We start from the raw sequence: 24491 nt of genomic DNA, 5'->3' as shown, positions 1-24491 counted from the left end.
AGAAGCAAGATGAAAATAGTTCCATACAGCATTTTTTAGGTGGTTTACTAATATTCCTAAGCCAAGTAACCTATTTCTAAAAGCAAGGACATACTGCATAGGCAAGATTGACTTAATTTTCATTTCTGCAGCACAATAAGTCCTCAAACACACTAAATCCTGCAGTTGGATGTGCTCTTTATAAATATAAAATGTACATTTATGATTTGCCCTGTTTATTCTATAAGCAAGATTCTGAACCACCCTCCATCTATGAATTGAAACAAAGCTCCCACAGGAAGAAAACATCTTTTTAAAACTAGGACATATATCTGCTATATGTAAGTGCTTCAATATAGAAAAAAATCCCACATCATAATACTTGATGCTTGCGCCATAGATTTTCCTTCTCTCCTATCACATAACACACAGAGTTGTAGGAATATTGGGTTAATTTTGGGGCAGGAACAATGGGTCATTTTGGGGCATTTCTAAAGTCTGCTCTGACAGAACAAAGTGTGTTTTCCTCGCTTAAAAAAAAAAAAAAAGAACCCAAAACTTTAGCATTTAGAACAGTTCTTGTCAAAAATACTACAAGACCAAAGGTTTCCAGGGAATTTTCCAAAAGAACTGCCTTCCCACCTTTCAAAAACATCTCATCTTTGCCTCGTTGTTTCCTGGTCGCTCATAAGCTAAAATCCCAGGGCAACATAGTTTATTGTTTTAATATCTGCCTGACGCAAAGCAAAAGTATTCTCTGGTGAGTGCTTATCTGTCATATGTACTTCTGTGAAAGGAATATCAAGATAAATAAGATGTTCTAGGGCACATCATGGGATTATGAGCTTGGCACTCACTGAATTCTGTTTAAAAATAGTTGAAACAATAAATAAAAAAAAAAATCTACACTGATATTTTGAGGATGTGAGCTTGAAGAGCATTGTGGTTTAAATATTTTAATTAGAGGGGGTTTATGCTATTTTAGTATGAATAGAAAATGAACACTCAAGTCCATAAATGGGAAAAACAAGATGAGAGGAACTAATATTCATAATTTAAACAGTTAAAACAATAAAATTCTATTCTAATGGTACAATGGACTGTGAACTTACTTAGTATTAATTAAACTCAGTGTAATGGCATTTTCTATATTGAAATGAATAACCAGTGATCTGGAAATTCATTTAGACCATTAGGTTAATTACAGAAGCCGATGGAAGTTTTATCAGACAATTACAATTAAAGAACACGAACAGTGTGGGACAGATTTATAAGCATTTGTACCACCTCAATCATTTTTTGCTGAATTCCACCACCACTTCTTCCAAAACTGTAATCAATATATCAATTAAAAAATGGGCCATCAACTTCATTTGCCCTTGAGTAAGATAAAATAAAACGAATTAATATCGGATTTTGCATTTTCATATTTTTCTTCTTTTAATTCTATCACTTGACTGCAGTATGAAAGATTTATTTAGGAGCTGATAAGCAGGCTTACTGAAGATGAAACAACTCTAACATTTAGGAAATCTAAGCCAAAATTGACTTCAGTTTAAAATGTACTCATTGAAGTCAAAGCAAAATTCACTTTTATGGGCATGCTAAACATTTGGGAAATAGAGATGTTCATCTGTACATCATTCCAAACAAAAGCATGAAGAAACTTAAAATATTTTACCATAGATGTGAGCTACCCATGTAGCTAAAAGTGAACTACCCCTTCAATGTAGGCTCAGAAAAAATCCACTAGGAGCTACACACTCAAAAAGTTGAGTATCTTAATGCTGACTTGGAGCTAAAATAAAGCCTAAAAGTTTCAGAGATCAAAGTGCTGATTTAGAGAGTAAAAAATATTTAGCTGCCTTGGAAATTCCCCTTTTATTTTTGAATTCCATCTCTCTCCCATTGCCCTCCACTGGGCCTGGGTAGGCACAACTGTACATTCCCAAGGGATGGGATGCACAGCTGGATGGGATGCACAGCTGGAGGCTGCTGCCTCACCACACCAGCGAGGGCTGGGTGAGCCCAGGAGCGCTGGGAGCCAGTCCAGAGCACAAGGATTTGTACTGGAAATGCATCTCCTCTTCCATGCCCTGCCACAAAGGACAGGGGGGACAGAGCCAGGCACACGCTGGGAAGAAAAGGGACAACAAATATGACTTGCAACCAGAGAGGTTTCCACTGCCAGGACATTCAATCTTGGAACAGATGATCCCCTGAAATTGTGCCATCGCCATCCTTAGAGGTGTTCGGGTGCAACCAGGTTCTTCCAACCTGAATAACTTTACAGTTCTACAACTTCGTGTCTTCCTTCTAGCCCATGCTTTGGCTCTCATGAGCTCTTACTACATTCACATTTTCAGGCACTGCTACACTATAGAAAAATTGGGGAAAATATGCATAAAAAAGTTCTTAAAAGTTCCTGCAATAAATTCAGATTTGTATTTTTGCCTTTTTGAACCATACATACCCAGCTGTGTTACTGTCCTTGGCAGAACAGTGATACAGACATTCAGGGACAGAATTCTTTTTTTCTTCTTTTGAATCTTCCTTTTGTCCAGCAGGGTCTTAATTTTCTCATGGATCCTACTCACGTGTGGCTTCAATTTGGAAAAGTTCCAAAACTATCCTTGACACATTCCTTATTTACCAGTAGATACAAATTTCTTCAGGATTTTAAAATTCCTTGTGGAAGTAACTATTCTAAAGAGTGAGGGTAAAAAGAGACTGTCAGTTCTGAGCAGCCAAACTGTTTCATTTATTTTCAGGGAAATATCCTGGGCCTCTAGGAAGACTCCAGTGAGTGCTGACTCACTGGGATTTGGTGAACTCCAACCATTCCTGGTGGGATAGAACTCCTTTCAGAACTTGTCTGCATCCTGCATTACGGCAATGGTGAAGGATTTAACTGAATTCTGTTGTATCAGTTCTGCCCTGGAGATGCCAGTCCTGTGGGAATCTACAGCAACCAAGGTTTTCTGCCTGGATTTCCTGGCCGTGGTTGTCGCAGGATCTGCCCTACCCAGGGATAGGAGCACATTGGCATGCTGAAACTCTGCTTTCTACATAAAAAATTATCTACTCCAACAAGAGGTGTGCAAATGAAAAACTGATCCAGGTCCCATCTTCTCCTTCAGCATAAGAGAACAGATGAGGCATGAGAGACTATTGCTGCTGATTTGTTCCACTGCTTGCAGAAGAAACAGCTCATTTCTTTCTGTATTATGTGAAGGGCCAGAAGTGATGGAAGGAAGCAGAGCCATGTTTCCATCTCCTGACATATTCAGAGGTGTAACTAATCATTGTGCTGGGAAACGTATAGTGTGATACATAAAATATATCCTGGAGAAATAAAATATCAGAAGGGAAAGAGTAGCTCCAAGAATTGCAGTCTGCTTTCTGGAGGGCCGGGGGGTAAAAGTGCTCAGAGCCATCAGTGGCTACCAGTGGCCAGTACAATTAAAAACCAAGAAGTTCAGTGAGCAACCAAGCTAGCCAAATTAAGAAAAATACATCTTACAGCCATGTTCCAGTCCTTCATGCCTTATAACTCAGGAGCAAAAGATGACCAGTCAAGTTAGACAACACTTTAAAAAACGGGGACTATCCTCTTCCAAATATCTGAAAACTCTAAATGCCATTAGCACTCTGTGAAATTCATGTATCTTAGATGGCTTTAGAAAAATCCCAGCAGACTCTTTCCCTTCTGTTAAAACAAATACAAATTGAAAACCTCTTAATTCTTACATTGTAAGTGGTTGTAAAATATCACAGTTACAATATCAGCAGTAACAGAATAAACGATTAACAAATTATTCAAAAAGGAAGGCTGCAATATTGTTGTCTACATGGAATGATAATAGTACAAGTATTCATCTCCTAGACACTAATGTTGACTTATCAGTTATAATTTCAATATTACAAATGTTCACTAAAATGGAATATAGAAGATCTTTAAACTAATAAAAGAAATGAGACGAAAGTCAACCTTCATTTCTATTCACTTCTAGTGGAATTTCCTACAGAAATGAAGCTGTTTTACATCTTTATTGAAAGTTTTGTAATAAGGAGAAATAAAAACCTAATTACAATATGTAGTAATTGTAGTAATTTTGTGTTATTAGGAGTTGTGACCCTGTAGGGGAAACTGCATTTTGGCAAGAGGAAATTGTACAGATAATAAAGGAAAAATCATGACTTGCCGACACACAGATTTAACAAAAGGGTAATAATTTCTACTTCAAGGGCTACCAGCAATGCCTGTTATGAAACTGTGCATTACACATTGCCCAGTGGGAGACAGATAGGCAAAGCTTGTTTATTTATGTATTTGGCATAATTGAAAACAAACAGGTGTTTGCTAGGATATCATTATTCAAGGAGCACCACTGCAAAATAAGATTTTTCAACAGGACTGACTCAGGAGACATAACAGAAACAGTGAACTCCAGAGCTCAGCTTGCTCACAGCGTCTCTTTGGGGAATCAATATTAGTGGAAATATCACCTGATGGAAACAGCAATCCCAGCAAGAAAATTCTGGGGTGCGATTCAGTGAGACAATAGGAGCAACAGGGTAAACTTAGCAAAAGTTTTCAAAGAAGACCAATTTTCAGAAAATTATAACAAACACTGCCCCCTCTTCTCTAAAAAGAATCTCTTAATAGTGAAATGAGTGAAATGTTTGGATCATTTTCCAGGAAAACAATTGTCAGTCAAAAAGGAGTGCACTAAAAATGTCCAAAAGGGAGCATTAATTTTAACTGTAACTATTTCATATCTCTGTGTTACTACAATAAATAAGAAATCCCCACTGCTAGAGAAAGGTGACATATTAGAACATATTCTTGGAGCACCTGGAAGAAAATGCAGGCTTAACTGACAATTTAATTTGCAATTGAAACCACTTGATGCATTTGGTTAGTTCCCTATGCATTTGTAGGCTCCAGACTCCTCATTTAAAGGGGATCCCATATAAATCCTGGAAAAGCAGCAGCTCCAGGGATGCTATTGATAACATTTGACATAACAGAATTACATGATTGTAGAGATGATCGCTATGGAACTCTTTTGTCCTAATTCCTGATTTTAATTTAAAAAATAATTATTTTAGTAGTCTAGATAAGCTCTAAGAGAGTAGAATTGCATTCTGAATTGAATACAATCTTCATAAAGGGCGTATCTGATAATGCTGTTAAATCAGACATGTATTTTCTTTACAGAGGACTACAATGAACACAGAGCCAAGGCTGCTGCAAGCAGCAGTTACTGCTTCTGCATTCAGCTCCAGGTTTCTCATCCCACTAGATGCCAGAATGAGAATCAGTGGTACCACCAACCCAGTCTAAAACATTCTCAGAAGAGGTTTCTGCTCAGAATTTCAGAGAGCACATCTCTACTCCAACATTTTGTACAGAAAAATGGCTGATGGCAGCATCCATCATGTCAGCTTGACTCTGTTCTTTTTACTAGGGCAGCTTTTTATGCCTCAAAATACCCCCTTTCATACAGCCTGTTCCTTTTGTGAAAAAAGACTTCATATCTAATTCCTGGCCCAATCAAATGGTGGCACGGTAACAGATGTTTTGTGTATTAAAACACAGTGGTGAGCAGGACAGAAGAGACACACCATCTTCTACACAAAATGCAGAGCACACAACAGTAGTGGATAGCAAAAACTGTCACTGTTATTGTAGAACTTTTGACCATTTCTATATAATATTGCTATATAGGCATTTTTATTTTCTTTTTTAAAATAAAATATGAGAATAAAGATGCAACTGAAAACACTGAATTATCTGTTGACATGACTTACATATGTTTATAAACACCACATTTACCTGTTGGGAAAGTTGACATTTTTAGGGGGCTTAATTCACATTAATGTGCTTTTCGTCACAAAAACAGAACAAGAAACGAGCCATAACACTAGCTTACTTGTGGATGTGTATACTAGTGAACTGGGGGCACTGTACACGGGAGATCCCTCCTGGTTTGCCTGGCACAGCAGCACCCTGCCTACAAGAAAGAGAGAGAGAGTGGTATCTGGTTTTGGAACACTTCAACTAAACCTCAGTTTTCATCCCAAAACACAAATCAAGCCACGACCGGAGCGGCGCACTGAATCAGGGGCCTTTTTGTCCTTTCATTTCAAAGCAGCAAGAGCCCAAACAATCCCAGTTTGACCTTGGAAGAGCAGAACACAGACATGCCCCAACGCCAACGCCGCGCTATCCCGCGGGGACCGCCAGCCCGGGGCCTCGCCCGGCTGCGCTCTCTCCCTGTCACCCTGCTTCTCCCAAAACTGCTGCCCCAAACCACCCTGCCCACCCCGCCTCCTCAGCCCCCTGGCTGGAATGAGGCTCCTGGAGCTGACACAGCAGGAAAATCATGTGCAGCATTCCCAGCAAGGACACCAGGCCAGGTAGGACCTGGGTTCCATCGCTCCCTTTGTCACTGAGTGATCGCTGACACATCTGAGTTCAGCAGTTTGTGCTCAGAGGAATGCACAAGTGTATTTGTGCAAATATATCACTTTCCAGTAAATAAGCTGGGTTCAGGATTAAGAACAAAACCAGATAAAACAAAACATTTTTTCCCCCCAAGGAATAAAAGTAAAAGCAATAACCAAATCCATTTGAACCAACACTTTTGCAATGCTCATTTTGAACAAATGACACAAGATTAAGGTTATTTCCTTCTTTTTTCTTTCAAATGACCTTAAATAAAACATGTCAGGTTTTCTTAAAATTGTACTTTAGCAGTCTTAGTTGAATACAGATTGAACATTGATCAGAGTACATTGAACATTGTACTTTCAAACTAGGAAAGAAACTTTTTTCACTTCTGGAATAGAGTCCACCAGGAAAAGTGGGAGATGAGACATCTGGTTTTGCAGATATATATGCATATATCAGTACACACACACACAGGATTTTATACACACATACACTGACGTGCCTCAAGCTGTCAGGATTTGTGAATCACACAATTCCAACCCATCAAATCTTTCTGGAGATTTGTGAAACTTTAGACATTGTGCATTGACATGCAATGGAATTGCACTGAGTTGAGTCCAATATGTTTGGAAGGCCAGAATTAAGTACAAATGGTAGGCACATTTTCCACAGTATTACAGGAGCAATTCTCAACTTCCATTCACTGGGCCAGAGTTCTCTTGAAATATATTTTTAAAAAATTTCTGCCATTAACCAGTTCTCTGTTTGTTGCTTGCAGCTGTCACTAGAAGGAGAAATATTGGAAATACTGAAGAGTAATAAAATAATTCTTGTTATTTCTTTTCAGTTTAACTAAAACTGTGACTACTGGAAACCTCATTAATTACTATGCTTCTAACCTTCTCAGACAATAGCACACCCTTAACCAACAGGACTCAGAGATGCTTGCTTCTTTCCAGCCATCCACAACTATATAAAAGATAAAACAAGCTCATTTTCTCCCTTACTTTAAGAGAACACACCATTGACTGTATTGATGTCTCTTCTCAGCCTTCAGCCCTTGTGTGGAAGCTGGCAAATGAACGTGCAGCTATTGAGATCCTAATTACAAGCAGGATTTTCTGCTTAAATATAAAATAAATAAATAATGGGCCCTGTCCACACACTTGTTTGGCCCCAGGACTGGGGATGTTGGACTATGGGAGAATTTAACACCACAGATGCTTCAAAACCTGAGCTACTGCAGAAGCCTGCAAATGAAAGTGAGCTGAAGACCCAGAGGCATTCATCCGGCTGAGAGAAACACATGAGGAGAATCAGTCCTTGTAAAGGTCTTAAGAATAACTAGAATGACTTCAAGTATGTCTAGAAAACTGAGCAAAAGATTTTTAGAAGTCAAAGGTTACAGTTTATTTACATTATTCACCATAAATCCTAGATAACACTTGGCTTCCTCCATGCTCCATAGGTATTTTCCTACTCTTTGTAGCTAATAATCTTTTATTTTTTCTGATTTCATCTCATACAAATCCTATTTTCCCTACTCTAGTCATCTAATTTCTAATTAAAGTACCTTCAAAACAGATGCTTTTTTCATCTCTGCTACTAGAGTGTATTTAATTTCTTGCACAGAGCTTTCTAATTATATTTTGACAATCTGCCTTTGAATTTGTACATAGTATTAATACTGATAACTAAAACATTATTATTAGATTTTGTTAGAAAAAAATATGGAACTTTTTAATCTACTTTAGTAAGAAAAGATTATTTCTTCTGCATCTAATTTTGGTATTAAAATTATTTCAATTGCAATTCATACAACTGAGGGAAGACTGAATTATGTACAGTAAGATCTTGGATAAACCTCAGAACACAGAAATAATCTATAAATTCCTCAATGGGGAGAGGAAAAAAAAAAGTATTATTTTTTCTCCAGAACACAAAATTCTAGTGTGATGGAATAAAGGACTTGGGTTTTGTTTTTTTGTTGTTTTTTTTTTTTTTTTTTTTTTTAACAAAGAGGATTTTAATGTAAAGTTTCGAGGGAACAGTGGCAGAGGGACACTGAGGGGACCAGCCTGGGGGCAGGGGCATTGCAGGGACTCTGGAATGCTGCCTGGCAGCACGGACAAAACCAGATGTCCCAAGATCAAAGACTATTCCCACTCATCCTTCTCTTCCTCCACTGTTTTCTCCTCCAGCCCATGATTAAGAACGTGCTATTTGATGAGGTCCTTTGCTGAAGCACCACAGTTATTTTGAGAAATAATTACTCTAAAAATATTCAGGACTGTGGAAAAAAGTGATGTGCAGTCATTAGTATTTTTAGAATACTTAAAATTCAGTTCCCAGTGGTTTCAAGATCTCTGACTAAATGCATTTCCCCTCTTTTTTTTTTTTTTTATACTTTCAAAAATAGGGTTTTTTGTGTACAGTTGTGTACATGATGCAGATAAACTAATCTACAGAAATACCAGTGTACTCATGGTGCTGCACAGAGTACTCACTGCCTCATGTAAAACAGCTAAAAAAGTCACTGCATTTCTCCAACCCTCAAAGAGCCAAGAAGTAAGACCAAGGATCAACACGAGGACTCACCCACTAAATTATAAAGAATTTTTAAACCCCTGCTGTTAAAAATAGCTTTTAACTAGAACCACTGTGTAGCCAGCACTACAGGCAGCTCAGAAATACAGATCTGCAATTAATTGAAAAGAATTTACACAATTAGCTGGAATGTCTCATGGTATTGTTTGAGGAAGGATAAATTGAAATAACATTTTCTGCAGAAAAAAAAAAATACCATTGGCTAAAATCATGCTCTTGGTGTAAAATTAACATTAATTAATTAATTAATGGAGCAAGGCTGGGTTATGGTCCCAGCTCTCTCCTGTCACAGGAAGCAGATGAAACATCTAGAAAGCTTTCCTGGCAATGGTTTAAAGTTTCTATACCATGACACAGCAACTGAGCCATCAATGCACCATCTCACCATACACACGGCAAGAGTAACTTGGCTTATGGACCAAAAGTTTCCAATTTTCAGTGCTGGTATTTATTATCCAAGAATTCTAGGGGAAATTACAAAAAAAAAAAAGAAGAGAGATGTTGCTTACTGGGGGCTTGCCCTGGGACACAACAAAGTGACACACGGAGGGACAATGTTCTTCTCACTCCAGGAATCCCAAGGAAGCTCAGCCTCACAGAAAGCTCTTGGGAGAGCTGGGAAGGGCCAGTGGTGCTGAGTTCTCACAGCATCCAGCTGCTGCCTTCACAAGCAGGGCAAGCACAGAAGCATTTTCACTGGCAGGAATTAACCAACTCAATATCCAGGGCTGGGCTGCACTGGGGTTTAGTGCACAGGGGGCTAAAATGAATGTTTGTCATACAGGAACTAAGCAACTTACTACACACAAGGAGATTTAGTGGTGATTCCGTTACTCTAATCCATTGTACTCTCAGCTTTCCAGGTAAATCAGCTGCTCTTTACACATATTTTTAATACTGTATTACCAAAAGGAGCTCCTTACTGCCTCTCACGACTAAGTACCAGTTCATCCATTCTTTAATACTATTTACAAACAAAGAAATTCAAACAAAGCCACAGGAAAAAGTGATTGAGAAACGAAGCTATTTGAGTCTCATTTTGCCTACATTATTATAAACTGTTATTTCAAGAGCCTAATCTAAATCTAAAAAAACACCCACTCTTTATTGAATTCAGTGATTGTTTTTTCATTTTCTTTTCCTCCCAGTCCATCTGGATGATACCAAGTTCTCCCTGAGTCAGTTCTGCTCATTCTGATCACTCTTTTCCTTTGTGCCTTTTGCAACAGCTATTATTCCTAAACACTTTGGTGCTCAATGCATGAAGAAAACTGTAAAGCTGCATCTCTCATGAACAAATCAGGAGATCTGCAAGTGTATCGAGGATCCTCATAAGCAATCCATGTCCTCTCTTGGTTTGCTGTTCTAAAAGTGTAATTTAATATTGGCATTTTCAGACAGAAATAGCACTACTTTTGTTCTGGTCTGAAATATTGTTCTGTGATGGATTATTTCAAAATGTCTCACAGAAATGGACCAGAAACACCTAATAAAAGGCTCCTGTTGTGCAGTAATAGTGTATGTTAGCTTCCATTGTCCCTTCTGACTAGGGAATTTAAAGAAAGCCTCTACAGCCTCTCTCTTGAATACATAATAGTAGTTAAGTGCTCTCCTAGCCCTTCAGTATCAATAGTCAACTCCACAGACTTAGCATGCTTTTAAATATGCTGTTAATTCAAAAAGAAGTGTTCTTTGAGGGCCTTCAGTTATCTGGCATCTCTATAAATTGAATAATAGCCTTCAGATTTGAACACAACCTCTCTTAGATGGTTGTGTTGATACACTGGATTGTTTCATCCATTATTAACAAGGAATAAAGTAGCATAACCCCAAACCCCATGCCTCCTTTCTTCCAATATGTTAAAAATACAAACAAAAACCTATGTTTAATCCCAGCAAAGTTTATATATGGCTATATATATAGTTTCACTTAACAAGAGGGAAGGGAGGAGAATCTAAAGTAGCTGATGTCTAAAGTTGGTTTTCCTAAATCCAAAACCCTTATGACAGCAAACCTGAAATATATTCAATTATTGAACAGCCTGGGTGTGCTTGCTGCTGGTAATGACAATCTCTTCTCTATACATACATTTATGTAGTAGGTCCCTGACTCACATATAACCTGATATATATTGTTTAAAATAGAGGGAGGAGGGGAGAAAAAAAAAAAACCACACCAAATAAAACCAGGCAGTGAAGGTGTCTCTAAGACATTTCCTGAGACCTCTCCATCCAAAAATTATATTTAAGACATTAATTTTCCTTTCCATCACTTTTCTAGGTGTAGTGGATGTTTCTTTGTTATCACCCCTCTTCAAGTGTCTCCAAAACATCCAATGAACTGTGGCACTGATTCAGGGAACAGCAATGAATGTTACAGCAAACATCATTTGTAAGCCACCTTCCAATTATTCTCTGCTGCCCATATCATCCATTTCCCAGCTTTTGGGAAACAGCCCTCTCTCCCCAGTTATTCCTGTGCAGTATCCAGGATGCTGTCAAAAATTGGGATTGGGAGGTGTCAATATCATGCAAGTAAAAATCAGAGAAGCAACAAAGTTTGCAGCTCTGGTATGAGATAACCCCCCCTAACTCCCCTTCTCCCCACCTCTTCCCTCTGTAGGATATAGAACTCATTCCACAGTAACAAGGATCTCTCCTCCTCCTTCTCCTGCCTGCTTAAAAACACACTGTGTGACTGACTTGTTTCTAATTTAATTAACAAGCCAGCCTTCTCATAGACTGGCTGCACTGCAGGAACGATTCATGTCATATTTCCATTCATGAAGTAAAGCAATTGCAGCAAACTGCCCTTTCCAAAATACTTGTCAAATGATTAATCAGCCACAGGTATCCCTTCTACCAAAATCTGCACCATGCTTGGAGAGTTTATCAGTGCTTCTCTGGGAACTTTATCATTGGCATCCCAGTGTAAATCCTTATCCACACACTATCACCAGAAAAGTCTAAAAACTGGATACGCATTATGTAGTCATGAAAAAAAAATAAATGGTACCATCAGGATTACCTGCAAAATATATTTACTACAAGATGTCTCTCTACAGCCTCAGGTGCACATAAACTCAGTGACATTCAGTGCCATTATTTTATACTGGGACATGCATCCCACTGAAGTTGCTCAGGATCATTCAAAAACCAAGTCTTTATTTCTATGATCTTTCTAGATCCTCCAGCAGACATAGCAGGTAAGCAGGCAAAAGCTGGCTATTCTTGGTTACCTTCTAACTTAGAGAAAAAACATGAGAGAAATTCCCAAGTATAAACTTCTGAAGTAAACTCTGAGCTGGAATTATACTCTTCTTGAAAGGAGATACTTGAAAATACACAAAATGCACTCATGTTCTGCTGATAACTAAAATGGGTTGCATTCATACATCTGCCTGTTGAATAAAGATTGCAATAGGAAAAAAATCACAGAAGAGATGAAACTGGAGCCTTTCTGCCCAAACACAAACACCACAGTTTCAACATGGCCCTGCAGGGATTACAAGTGGATGTGTTTATGCTTTATCCTCTCATATTGTGTCAAGACACTATTTTCTGTGTAAATTACCTATTTCAGTAAATCTATAAGACAGAGATGCAAATCTAATGCAATTAGATGCAGATATGCAAATTACTAATCCCTCAGTTCTCTTTGCTTACACCAGCGAACGCTGGTTCTGACTTATAAATAAAATTCTATTCTGAATGACAAGCTGAGAATATAAAAGACCAAAAATTGAATCATCATGCATAATCCTGGCTTTAGCTAGTCTATTTCTTTCCTAGCCCAGACAGGTTCCAGAATTTCAGGAGCATGAAAAACCATTACAAAAATGGTAATGCAATGTTTCCAAAGTTTCCAAAGCACTCACTTTTACTAGAAGCAATTCTATGCTTGGAGATTTCCAAAGAAAATCTGAGAGCGCCAAACCAACAGAGCCTGTAAACTTGTAAAGCACAGCCCCCTCTCAGCTACCTCTACAACGAATAAATGAAAGAAAACTGTATTTTCAAAGTTACCCTCAGTAAGCATTATGAAATGCAATTACAGTGCATATTAGGGATCTTGTCCTCCAATGTCCAAAATGGGAAAAAAACACGTAAGAAGGAAGAGAAAACATTAGCATTATGTTTGGAACGCAATTAACCATAATCTTAAACTGCTTTAGCATTAATTTACAGATGTAATCAAGGTTTAACACAGAGCAGAGTTGTTTTTCATTCTACTTAACTGTATTAACTTTACATTTCATCTATTACTTTGTTACTTTACATTTCAGAATAGTTTGTCTGCCTGACTGTCCATCCTAACACATGGATCTTCCTAACTTTGTTATTCTTCTAATCAGAGGAATTTATTCCTCCACATAACTGCTACAACTTATCTAGCATTGCAAATATCCCACCCAGTTCTGAACAAACAAACGTTTAGTGATGACCTAGCAGTTTGTCTTAAATTTACCTCTGAGAGATCCTTAAACCAGTGCTTTTTACATCTATCCATGGCTTGGATTACAGCCTCAGTTTTATTCTAAAAATGCATCCTGCAGCCTTAGCTCAGGCCCAAGCAGTGCCCAACTAGGCTCACCCCTGCTGTCCCAAGTAATTGTTGAGACAGGAGCAGTAGCTCTGAAACAGCTGGATTTATATCCAACCTCAACACCTACAGCATACACAGTCTGGAGAGGCTGTCACCTCCGTTATTTAACTACTTCTAGGGCCCTCACCAACCAGGAAGCCATAGAACACATTTTCACTAGGCACCAGAATGATGGAAGAGAAGTCCAAGGATCATGTTTCTTTAAAGATTTTCCCTGTGAGAAAGGAACAGTGCTTAACTTCTTTTAGCCCTTTAAAATTTGGTCAGTTGTATCCACAATGAGAAGATCTGAACAAAAAAAAGAACTTAGAAACAACACAAAGACAAAGAAAGTTCCTGCTTGCTCAGAAGGCTTTCTTTTGGGTTAAGTAATATCTAAAAAGAAGGAAACCTACTATGTGAACTCAGGAGAAACACGGGAACATGGTCATCAGATCAAGACCTACATCTCAGCAAGATTTTCCATCGAGCAAAGAGATCCAACTACCCATCCCCAAACACATTCTTTCCCCTATTTTGAAAGCACTCCACCTTTCAGCAAATACATATTTCCTGGTTTTACTGATTCTGTTTGTAAACAAATCCATCACAACCCAGTATCAAATGGTTCCCCATACTAGACTGTCGTCAGAACTCACAAACTTTACAGTGAAGAAGCAAAAACTCCCTTAACAGTTTCCTACCTTCTGGAATGAAGCTGTATCTATGGCTGAAGATTTACAATTAATTAATTAATCAAATCTATGGAAATTCTTCCAGAGATCACACAGAAGAGTATCAAATGCTAAGTATATCCCGTGTGATACAAATGCAAGAGAAACACCTTCAAAAGGGTAACACTGACAGTGTCTGTGGCCATCACTTTAAAATGTGCAGACTTCAAATCAATGGTGAATAGAGGCAGATCAATCCTGCTCCAGATTTAAATATATAACTAATTGACTAAATTAATGTTTATAAAAATAAGTCATTGGCATTAGCTTTGAATAAGTCTTGTTTAGTTTCCATGAGGGTATACATTTTAATGAAGAACTCATTATAATGTAGCATACGGCATAATTAATTCTGGATTATTATTATTTATTTATTTATTTTAGTAAATAGCTAGTGCAGATGCTAAATTCCATTCTTCTACTGGCTTTATTCATCTTTCATAAAACAGGATTTTCTCTATAATGGCTTGTAAAAGCTCCACAGAGTTTTAGAAATGCATTAGCTGTTATCATTGTTGTTAATCTACCTAGGAACTCCTCATTTGTATGATGGTACTTTTGATTTTTGAAACAACACTTACAGCTGTGTGTTATACTTTAAAAAGGAGCATGTAAATATCACAGGTGGAATATTAAACAATAATTATTCGACTGTAGTTAGAAAACTATTTAAGCTGCTTATCTAACACTACTGCAAATATATTTATTTAGAAAAATCTGTTTAGTCAATAGCAAAGTTTGAATCCAAGTGTATGTAATCAAATGGCAAAATGAGTTAATCTATGGAGTGACAGCCAGCTTTTAGAAAAATTCTGCTTTAGAGATATGATAGAGTGAACTTTTACCCCAGGATTAGAATGCTGTGCAAGCATATAATTCAGCTTCCAAACTCCAAACATTGAGAAGTGTTTCTAGGGTATTTGCTGAGCTTATGCAAGACTCATTTAAATTCAAAGAGAAACACTAGAAAGATGAAATGAATCCCAGGTGCTCTTACACTCCAGAAATAGATGCTTTAAGACATGAACAAAGAGAATTAGTATTAGCAAGTGTACAGGAATCCTCTCTTCCCCTGGATTCGTCTTACTTAAGGGCATGGTTTTATATATATTGCTATGGCAGTTCTTTATTTCTAATTATATACAACATTCTCTGCCAAACCTTTGAACAAATTTTTGAAAGAAAGTTTGTAACAAAATCTGATTGTTGGTGGATACTGCCGGCTTCCAAATGCCAAAAAGACCTGGGCAGCTGGAACTTTTCTGTCTTCTGAGGGCTTATAAAAGAGTTTAAAATGCCCAGACTCTTCCCCTCTCTTTCATTTTGAGTGATGGGGAAAATTTTGCCATGGAATAACTGCCCAAGGAACTGGGTGCTAACAATAGTCTTCACTGGGTTAATGCTATTTATGAAGTGAGTACAATCCCACTCAGCTATGTAGGATGATTTGAAACTATCTCCTGAAATTCCTAGAACTTAATAAACTCAGGAAGAATAACAATGCCTCGAGTAAAAGGAGGATGGGATCTTCTGCCTTCCACTCAGCTGTGCTCTAACTGTTCTTCACCTCTAATCTTCAGTCCTTTCTTTCTCCACTGTCAAATCCTGAAAATCCTGAAATACTGATTTTGTTTATGACCAGAAAAGAATATCTTCTGATGTGAGTTACTGTGAATCGCCCTGTTCTTTGAAAGAGTATTCACTAGATTTCCAGGTAATTTCTGTAACATCTTTTCCCCCACCTTGCATTTGGAAATTGCCAAAAAGAAGCCTCTCCAAGAGGTATAACAAAGCTGTTTTCTGCCAGGAATAAAAAAGTCTTTTAAAGTGGCCTTACTGTGTCTCAAGCTACCTGCTGTACAGGACTGATCTGTTGTAGTACCACAGGTGCAACAATATTCTATATTTCAATAAGGAGAGTGCAAGGGATTGCTCAAAAATTCATCGTTCCAAAACCCAAAAGAGAAAAACAAAAAGATCTGCAAAAACTGAAAGGAACAACATGGAACTTGGCTGTCAGAATGCCTGAGGCAGAAAGAAAGGCTTGGTATTACAGATAAAATATACACTATATAAAAATAAGCAGGTGAAAATGATATTATAACAAACGGCAGAAACAAAGAAAGTACCAGAGCATACCTAGTAGAGAAACTCAGCTGCAAATCTGTATTTTCCCAGCCATAAATGAGTGTATGGGGAAAAGAACAGACTCTAGCTTAAATACAGGAAAACTATGGGATGTATTTAAAACTGGATGGAAATACAAATAGATGAAAAAATTATCCCAGTTTCCAAAGAAGTCTTTGTGAGAAAAATCACAGAGTGCTTCTTAAAAATTTCCTTATTAGGACCTACCTAAGAATTTAATAAATATTTTACCAGAAAAGATAAGAAATAGATAACACAACTTCATTAAGCATTCCTTTCTCACAAGAGGAAAACCCCATTAAAGGAGGAAATCCCTAAGGAAAATATTTTATTTATTAGAGGGAGACTGTGTGGACATAAGTCATCTTTTTAAAAATTTCCTATCCATGATCATATATGGAAAAATGCAATTCTGTGAAAAGCTGGAGTGATACATGAAAAAAAAAAAGCTCTTTAGTTTTCTCTAAAATATTATTTTCCCAGCAGAAGGGTGGGAAGGGCAGGAGCTGGTGGCCATCAGGGAGCCTTGCTAGACCCTGGAAGCGCAGCAGGAGTCTCCAGAGGGCCCTTCCCAAACGTGTCCCTGGAAATCCACACCAAGACCACTGCAGCTAAAGAGCCCCATTGCCAGAGCGCTGTAATTTACTGCAGCACCAGCAGGCAAAACAGCAAAGGCAAAACACAGCCATTTTCACAGGCAAAAACAGCCTTAGAAGGGCAATCGAGGAAGAGAAATCCATAGTGCCTTGTAAATATACAGCATTTTGAGTCCCCAAGTAATACTTGGCTAGCACGGTGTCTGTTGTGCACCTTGGAGGCTCCATTTTTAGCTCCCATTTTCTCAAGAAAGGTTTTTCTCCACAGAAGTGTACACTCCAAAAAAACCCCGAGCAATAACAATTATGTCACTGGTCCTACTGTTTACCATTATCTTCAAGGTTTTAGGGTTGATTTACATTGCCTTCCTCCCTATTTGACTTTAATTGTCTGCTTCAAGTTGTCAGGACATAACTATATCTTAGATTTGCATTGCATTAGGGGATCTTCTCCTTTCTCTATTGATCTTGTCTTACGGAGTAATTTAACTCAATTCTAATTTTCCTGTGCATGCGGGGTGCTCTCCATCCAAGGAAGTGAGTTATGTGTATTCAAGTGGTGCATCTTATGAATCTTGTTAAGCTTTAGCGCCTTCCAGCCCGCACTGATGGAATATTTAATCACAGAAATGAGTTGGCAGATTTGATCTACAATACGGGGAAGCCTCGCGGCCGCGGCGCCGCCGGCAATTGAGAAACGGGGGAATTTGCCATTCATCAGTGCCATCCTGACAGCTTTGTATAACCTTCTGTTTTTCACTTATTTATGAAGATTAAAGGTACTTTAAATCAACAGTTTCTCTGTAGATGTATCATCTTTATTTCAGAAGTGGCCAAATTTTTCATCATTTTTTAGGAGCTAAAGGAACTTCTTGCACTGACTGTGAAAAAGTTGGTGCAGTTTTGTCATGACAGTGCTGGAGACAATAAGTAAACTAAAGAAGTAGAACTCCGACTGTCTTAAAAACAACATCTCTAATTTTATAATCTTCAAAAATTCTATTGCTTCTTCCTGAAGAAAGGTAATGGAGGGAACCCAAAAGTAAAGTCATGTCAGAGTGTTCTATTCTGAAATGCAAGAATTGCAGTGTTGTTTCACTGTTTCATTTCCTAACTTTAAGAGATCTCCACAATTTTAACTAAATTGTTTAAAAGAGAGTTTATATGTTTAAATGTGAGAGATATCGTATTTTAGTCAGTATAAATAAAATGCATTTGACATGCATTGAAAAACCCAACAAAACCCAAACACAAACCTTCCTGCATGTATAAAGAGAAAAAAAAAATTGGAAATAAATTAAGTATCTTGATGGAACTTTCTGTAAAGGTGTGGTAGAGTTCGTGTCATAATTCATAAAATTAAATTAATACTCTTCTAATGGTAATTAAAGATTCTCATTAAGAAGGGCAAACACCTCCCTAGTGTTGGCAATAAAAATGCACTTGGGACTTTAGGAGGTTATACAAAAAAATCAATAACCTGCCATTTTATAATTAAAAGACAAAATAAATGTTAGGGAAAAGTCCAGTAAATTAGGAAAATTACCTTCAGGAGAGATTGAAAATATTGATTTTAATTTACAAACTATGTGAACTCTTCATGCCCTACTTCATGAGACAATTATAAGTCAGATTGTTAATTCTGCATACGTATTAGAAAATTGATTACTGTACTATGGGAATATTATTATATTTGTCATTAACACAAAGTCATTTATATAAAATGACTAATAACTCTGACTTTCTAATTTATGCAGGTTCAGGGTTGGTTCACTAACTACTCAAACGAGATCAATGTTAAATTCCTGTTTTCAACACAGACATACATCAGCAAGGAAATAAATTCTGCCTGCACCAAATACTGCAATTCCATGAATGCCAAGTTAGTTTTTTTTAATTATACTCTGCCACTTTTACCCTAATTGGCAGATTTTTATCTATCTCAGTAGAAGCTGTTTTTTAACCACAAATATGTGTCTGTAATAATGTCCTTCTCAACAATTTTCATCTCTTGAAGTCCCTCAAATTAACAAAAGTTTTCAGCTTTGTCAACTGGAGACTCAAATATCTGCATGAGTGGAGATTCCCCAGTTTCTGCAGACACGACAACCTCTTCCCATGCTGAACTACCAGCCATGAAAAATGCTTTCCTGATGGCTGTTTGTGGGCAGCATTCAAATTCCTCTGGAATCAACTGGATTTCGGACTACAGATAAGTTTATTTTCTATTTTGTTCCTAAAGCATGTTTAGAAACTCCTGCTAGCCATGACTGACTTCCAGCAGACAATAACTGAATCTCTAACTCCTGCAAGTTGCAACCAGGATCAGAGTCTGGTCTCAGGTGAAAATATAGGTTTAAAATACAAAAACATAAACTGAAAAACTAACTATAAAATGTAAAAAAAATTTAGGAAAAAAGTATAATTGCATATACTGTATAACTATGTATGTCTACATATGTGTATGTACTCTATATATATATAGATATATTTATTTATTTATAGATAAGACTTTTTTGGGTGTTGCTCCTTAAAGAATCCCTGGAAGAAAATGACTGCACTAAAATATGAAATAAAATAAAATCTCATGTAAGACTAGGATATTGCTGTACATTTCATGTTATACTAGCTATTTTCCAATAAAAAAAGGCATTCGTACATCTTCTATATAAGGTTTGTTATGCCCAGGTAAGGTAAAATCTTGAATCACAAGTGTATAAATGACTTGTAAGCAATGTGAATCACACAAAGAAAGCAAACCTCACACCAAACACAGATTCTGTACTTTTGCATGTTTTAAAGAATACTAAAATAAAATACAGCCAGTGGGACAATCATAGAGCAATCCTTACCTGCATAGAACTCTGGACTATAAACTGCACCAACAACTGGATTTAATTTCCAGCCTGCAGCAAACAAAAACATAACAGTTAATATTGCAATTAGTGATAATAATAACAACTATTATTATTACTGTAACTACTATTGTATAGAAAATACAGACAAAATTGCTTCAAGAAAGGTCACTGTAATTCAAGTTTCATAGTTATCTTTGATTACTGATCTTTAATATCAGAGTCTGAGGTATGGAAATAAGTCATGAAACATGGCATTCACCACACATGTGACATTTACTGGAGTAAATGGTCAGGTGAATTACCTTGGCTGAAATGCACATGGATTTACTCCCTCAAGCCCTGGAATGAAGCCAGCACTATTTCAGGTATCGCCATAGCCTCTAGCGCAGGCAGATGATTCTTAGCCATTGTTTTGGCTCTCTGGTTATGTGCCAGAGGAGCCAGGACAGTTCATTCTCTGGATGCAAACATTTCTGATAAGCTTTTGCTAGCGAGGGGTATGGGGCAACCAAAGAATTGGAGCATTTTGATTCTACCCTGGCAAAAGGAAAGCACAGCCACAGCATGGCAATGACTGCTGTGACCTGAAGGAGGTGGGGTCCACTGGAATGCCAAGTCTCAAGGGGTACAAATCAGCCACTGCCCTGCTCTTCAATCATCACTGTCCTCCCACAGAGCCACAGCACAGAACTCACAGATCTGCTCTACCTGTGTTCTGGCCAAACTCCAAATTACTGCTTGCACTTCACACCAGATGCGGCATGCCCAGGCTGGCTGCAGAGCCAGGGGGTGTGCAAAGCATGGGGATGTTAAAGATAACCAGGCTGGAAGGACTGGAGGGGAAGGGGCAAGAGAGGAGCAAAAGAAAATGCTGCAAACTCGTTAGTGTTCCCAGCTGTGCTGCAGCCCAATTACTGCTGTTTGCTCAGCCACAGGTAGATCCACTGCCAGCTAACTGCAACCTCCACAGAACATCCCCCCAGCCACATTCTCTTTTTCCTTCAGTGAACAATTATTTTGAACTACTGGAACTGGAAAATTAGGGGTTTTCCTAAAGCACACTCAAATCAGAGGAGTGGGAAGTGCTTCTTGTAAATGGCAATAAAGAAAAAAAAAAAAAAAAAAAAACCCTGAGCAAAAGCATGTTGTAAATTCCATGGTACTTAAAATAGAACTTAAAACTGCTTCTGGAATCAAAATACAATCCAGACACTGACAATAAGGCCTTTCAAAATCACAAAAGCCACAATTAGAAGAATTTAAATGCAGCCTAGGTTTACTTCTGCCTTGGCTATATCATGTCAAGCAAAAGCACAGTGGAAAATCATAAAATATCAAGGCATCCTAAGTCTGAAAAAGTGCAATGCAAAAATCTCAATAACAAACAAAATATTCCCACCCTTTCAAGCTACCTCCATCTCATGCACACTAATTATTTCCCAGTAATTAACTGTTCAGTAAGAGAGGGGAGTGGTGGTTTTGAAAGCCAACTCATCAGTAAGTTTAGGGTAGGCAGCTTTGCATGACACCTTTTCTGTAGAAGTGACTGCAGTTCACTGCAGTCTACGTAGCCAAAAACAGTTAGGGAAGATGGAAAATGCCCAGCCAAGAAGGGCTAAAAGGTTTTTCCTCCTGAAAATACCACAGGAGTTTTACCTGATTATTCAATTTCACATTCCACAGGATTATATTTAGGAACATCAGAGTATAACATATCTCTTAGGCAACTTTTGTGTGATAAAAAATCATTCAAATTTTGAGACTTTGGTTAAAAATCTAACTTTTTATATATATTAGGGAATATCCAATATTTCAAATTCAGTATTTCCTCAGAAGACCACTGATCAACACCACCCAAAATGAAAGATTGGACAGAACTTTAGATCTGTCAGCTTTCGCTGTCAAAGCAGCTGACAGACATCTCTCAGCTTCTAAGTTACACTAACAGTGCCACAATTTGTCTGAGAGAAAGAAAAAAATCATCTTGGAAGACACAGATTGTTCTTCACAGCTGAAAGGCAGTCTCATATTTCAGCTCCTTACCACTCTCCCAGTGACGGCTGTCTCATCTAACTTTTTGAAGCCTATGGAGGAAATACTTCATTCATCGTGAAAATAACAGTAATTAAACTTAACTTTATCTTGTCAGCCAACAATGTGCTGGCCCATAGCTGTGTGGGTTAATCAAGTGTGATGGGAGTTGATGTATCTGAGCGAGCAGCTGCCAAGTAACCCTTCTGCAGCAGCTGGAGGAGGCAAATTCTCGGCTGTGGGTGTAATTTTGTGCATTTTTCTTACTGTCACAATATTAATCTCCTTCTTGAGTTGAAACTGGAAAAGCTTGAAACTTAAAAATCAGCCAAGCAAAGAAAAAAACCTCTGCCCGACCTAGCTTCCCAGGCATCCAGAGAGGCATATGTCCAGCGTGCTGAAGGGAAGGAAAGGATCCTGGGGGAACAAGATGTGGTAGAAATGGGGCCCAGCAACACAGAGAGGATATTTTTGCTTTATAGATTGGAGAGGCCACCATGGCCAGAGAAAGGCTTGGGTAGGAAAGAACCCTGTGACTCCATTTCCTTCCCTGCTGTTTGCTACCCAGGGAGGGGGACAGGGAGTGCGAGGGGATTTAACTGTGCTATTAGGCACTAGATGTGATTTTGAATCTAAATTGAGAGAAGCAGAAAGCTCAAATCAAAAGCATCACCAGTATAAACTTTTAAATATATTTATCCTTTTACAGATCTCTGCTTCTTGTTCCTCCTTTATTGCTGCAGTTCTCTGAATGTACCTGTCCATAATTCTCTGTGCCCTACAACCCTTGGATGAGCATCCTGAATGGCAATACGGGCATCAGAAGAAAGCACAGCTGTGAACAGGATAGGCTGGAACATCTAAAAATGCCTCAAATATTTTTGCTAACATGTAGCACTCCTGACACTGAATTTCTTTGCAAAGAGAAAGCAGTTGTATCTCCAAAGCACGAGGTGAGCCATCAAAATCATCCTGACTGATAACAAACCCACAAAAAAAGCTCTCCCAGCAACTGCTCATTTGGGGAGTCAAAAGTCACTGGAAAGCATATTTATTTCAAAGACCATTTAGGACACAAAAGCACACCACTTATTTGAACAAAGCTGTATATATTTTTTTTAAAAAACCAAGTTTTTGTGCCTTGAAATCTACTGACTTCTGCAATCCTATTAACAACCCGAGCCCAGTTATCAAACAACCACCTGTATTCAGGAATGAAACACAAAACAGAGTCTATCTTGTTTTTAAATTAAAATAAATATCAGTTCCTGACGTTTTGATAGAATACAACATGTGCCCCAACTACCTTTTGAACACCTGCCAACAACATGCCAGTCACAAGACACACTTTGAAAGATAAAGAGAGGCATTAAAAAGTAAGTGGTTCTGAAGCAAACAAAAAGGCATGTGCAAACAAAATGTTTCTGGCTACCTGCATCAGGAGAGTCTTGCAAATTTTAACGTGCTGGTGGAAAAAACTGGCCTTATAGTTTATTTAAAAAATGAGCCCTCTACTTTAGACAACAATAATCTTTAATAAATAATCAGCTCTAGCAGTGGTTAATTCCTGACAAAATGATAAAGAACTAGACTTGTACCATGCCAGGATGACTGATAGTATAAGAACTGATGGAACTAAATGAAGCACCTTACACAGAATGAAGTCTGTACTTCATTCCTTGTTGTTTGGGATGATTATGCAAGAGGGACGTGATTGCCCTTGTGTGTTTACTTTAGGGGACTTCAGATGTTAAAAAAAGGTAAAAAAGATGAAAACAATCAAAAGCTATGAATTGCAAGCAGAGGTTTACTTGTTGGATAGCTGGCAAAAGGTGCGTGTAAGAATATTCTGCATGCAGCACCTTGGACGTCTGGTTCACAATAAATAAATGCTACTAATTTATTCACTGAACAGGGTGTTTCATACTTTTGGTGAGACCTAGATAGGATGGAACAGGATGGAAAATGACAAACAAAACACTTCAAGTGGGAGACACTTAACAGCAGATTTTGCTTATCCTGGTCTTGGATATTAATAAATGAGCATGTGAGACCTAAGTAATCCTGCAGTGCAGGGCATAGATATGAACCCCCTCTAAAAACACATGGCTAAAAATCTCCCATCTCTTACTGCCAGCATTCCCTTCCTTCAGCGCTGGCTCTGCACTGAAGGATGTTATTTGCTCACGAACAGTTTCTTAGCCTTAGGATAATATGAATACAAAATATGCATCATCATTTACAGAAAAACTGCTTTTATCATTGCAATATAGCAGGCAGAGTTCATAGGCTCATATGAACGTGGTTAATTTAGCTCTGTATTACAACAAAATCTCTTTATGTGATCCAGTCAAGCCTCGTGCCTCTCTCTAGATTCACTGGGATACTTTAAAACCAGTAAAAACCAAGGAGATTTTCCCATCTGCATAATTTGCCAAGCTTCTCATCTACATACAAAATGAGGAAGAAAACAGCTTCTAAAAAAGCATGAGG

The 24491-nt window shown here is 37.9% G+C and overlaps 1 protein-coding gene across 43 annotated transcripts in view; it reads right to left on the bottom strand.

Moving 5' to 3' along the window:
- The window catches only part of RBFOX1 (RNA binding fox-1 homolog 1), a 1167310-nt gene that overhangs the window by 58088 nt on the left and 1084731 nt on the right, over nt 1-24491 (bottom strand). For 40 of the 43 annotated variants that reach the window (XM_038151507.1, XM_038151462.1, XM_038151478.1 and 37 more), the window contains 2 exons: nt 19962-20015; nt 5919-5999 (listed from right to left, as the gene is read on the bottom strand). In XM_038151507.1, the coding sequence (XP_038007435.1) occupies nt 5919-5999; nt 19962-20015 (135 nt within the window). The remainder of the gene's footprint in view (nt 1-5918; nt 6000-19961; nt 20016-24491) is intronic. The other 3 variants (XM_038151474.1, XM_038151469.1, XM_038151504.1) reach the window with 1 other exon arrangement.

This window comes from Motacilla alba, chromosome 14 (genome assembly GCF_015832195.1).
Source record: "Motacilla alba alba isolate MOTALB_02 chromosome 14, Motacilla_alba_V1.0_pri, whole genome shotgun sequence".
NCBI classification, from domain to species: Eukaryota; Metazoa; Chordata; class Aves; order Passeriformes; family Motacillidae; genus Motacilla; species Motacilla alba.
The sequence above is the reverse complement of the archived record's forward strand: the minus strand, read 5'-3'. Positions and strand labels throughout refer to the sequence as shown.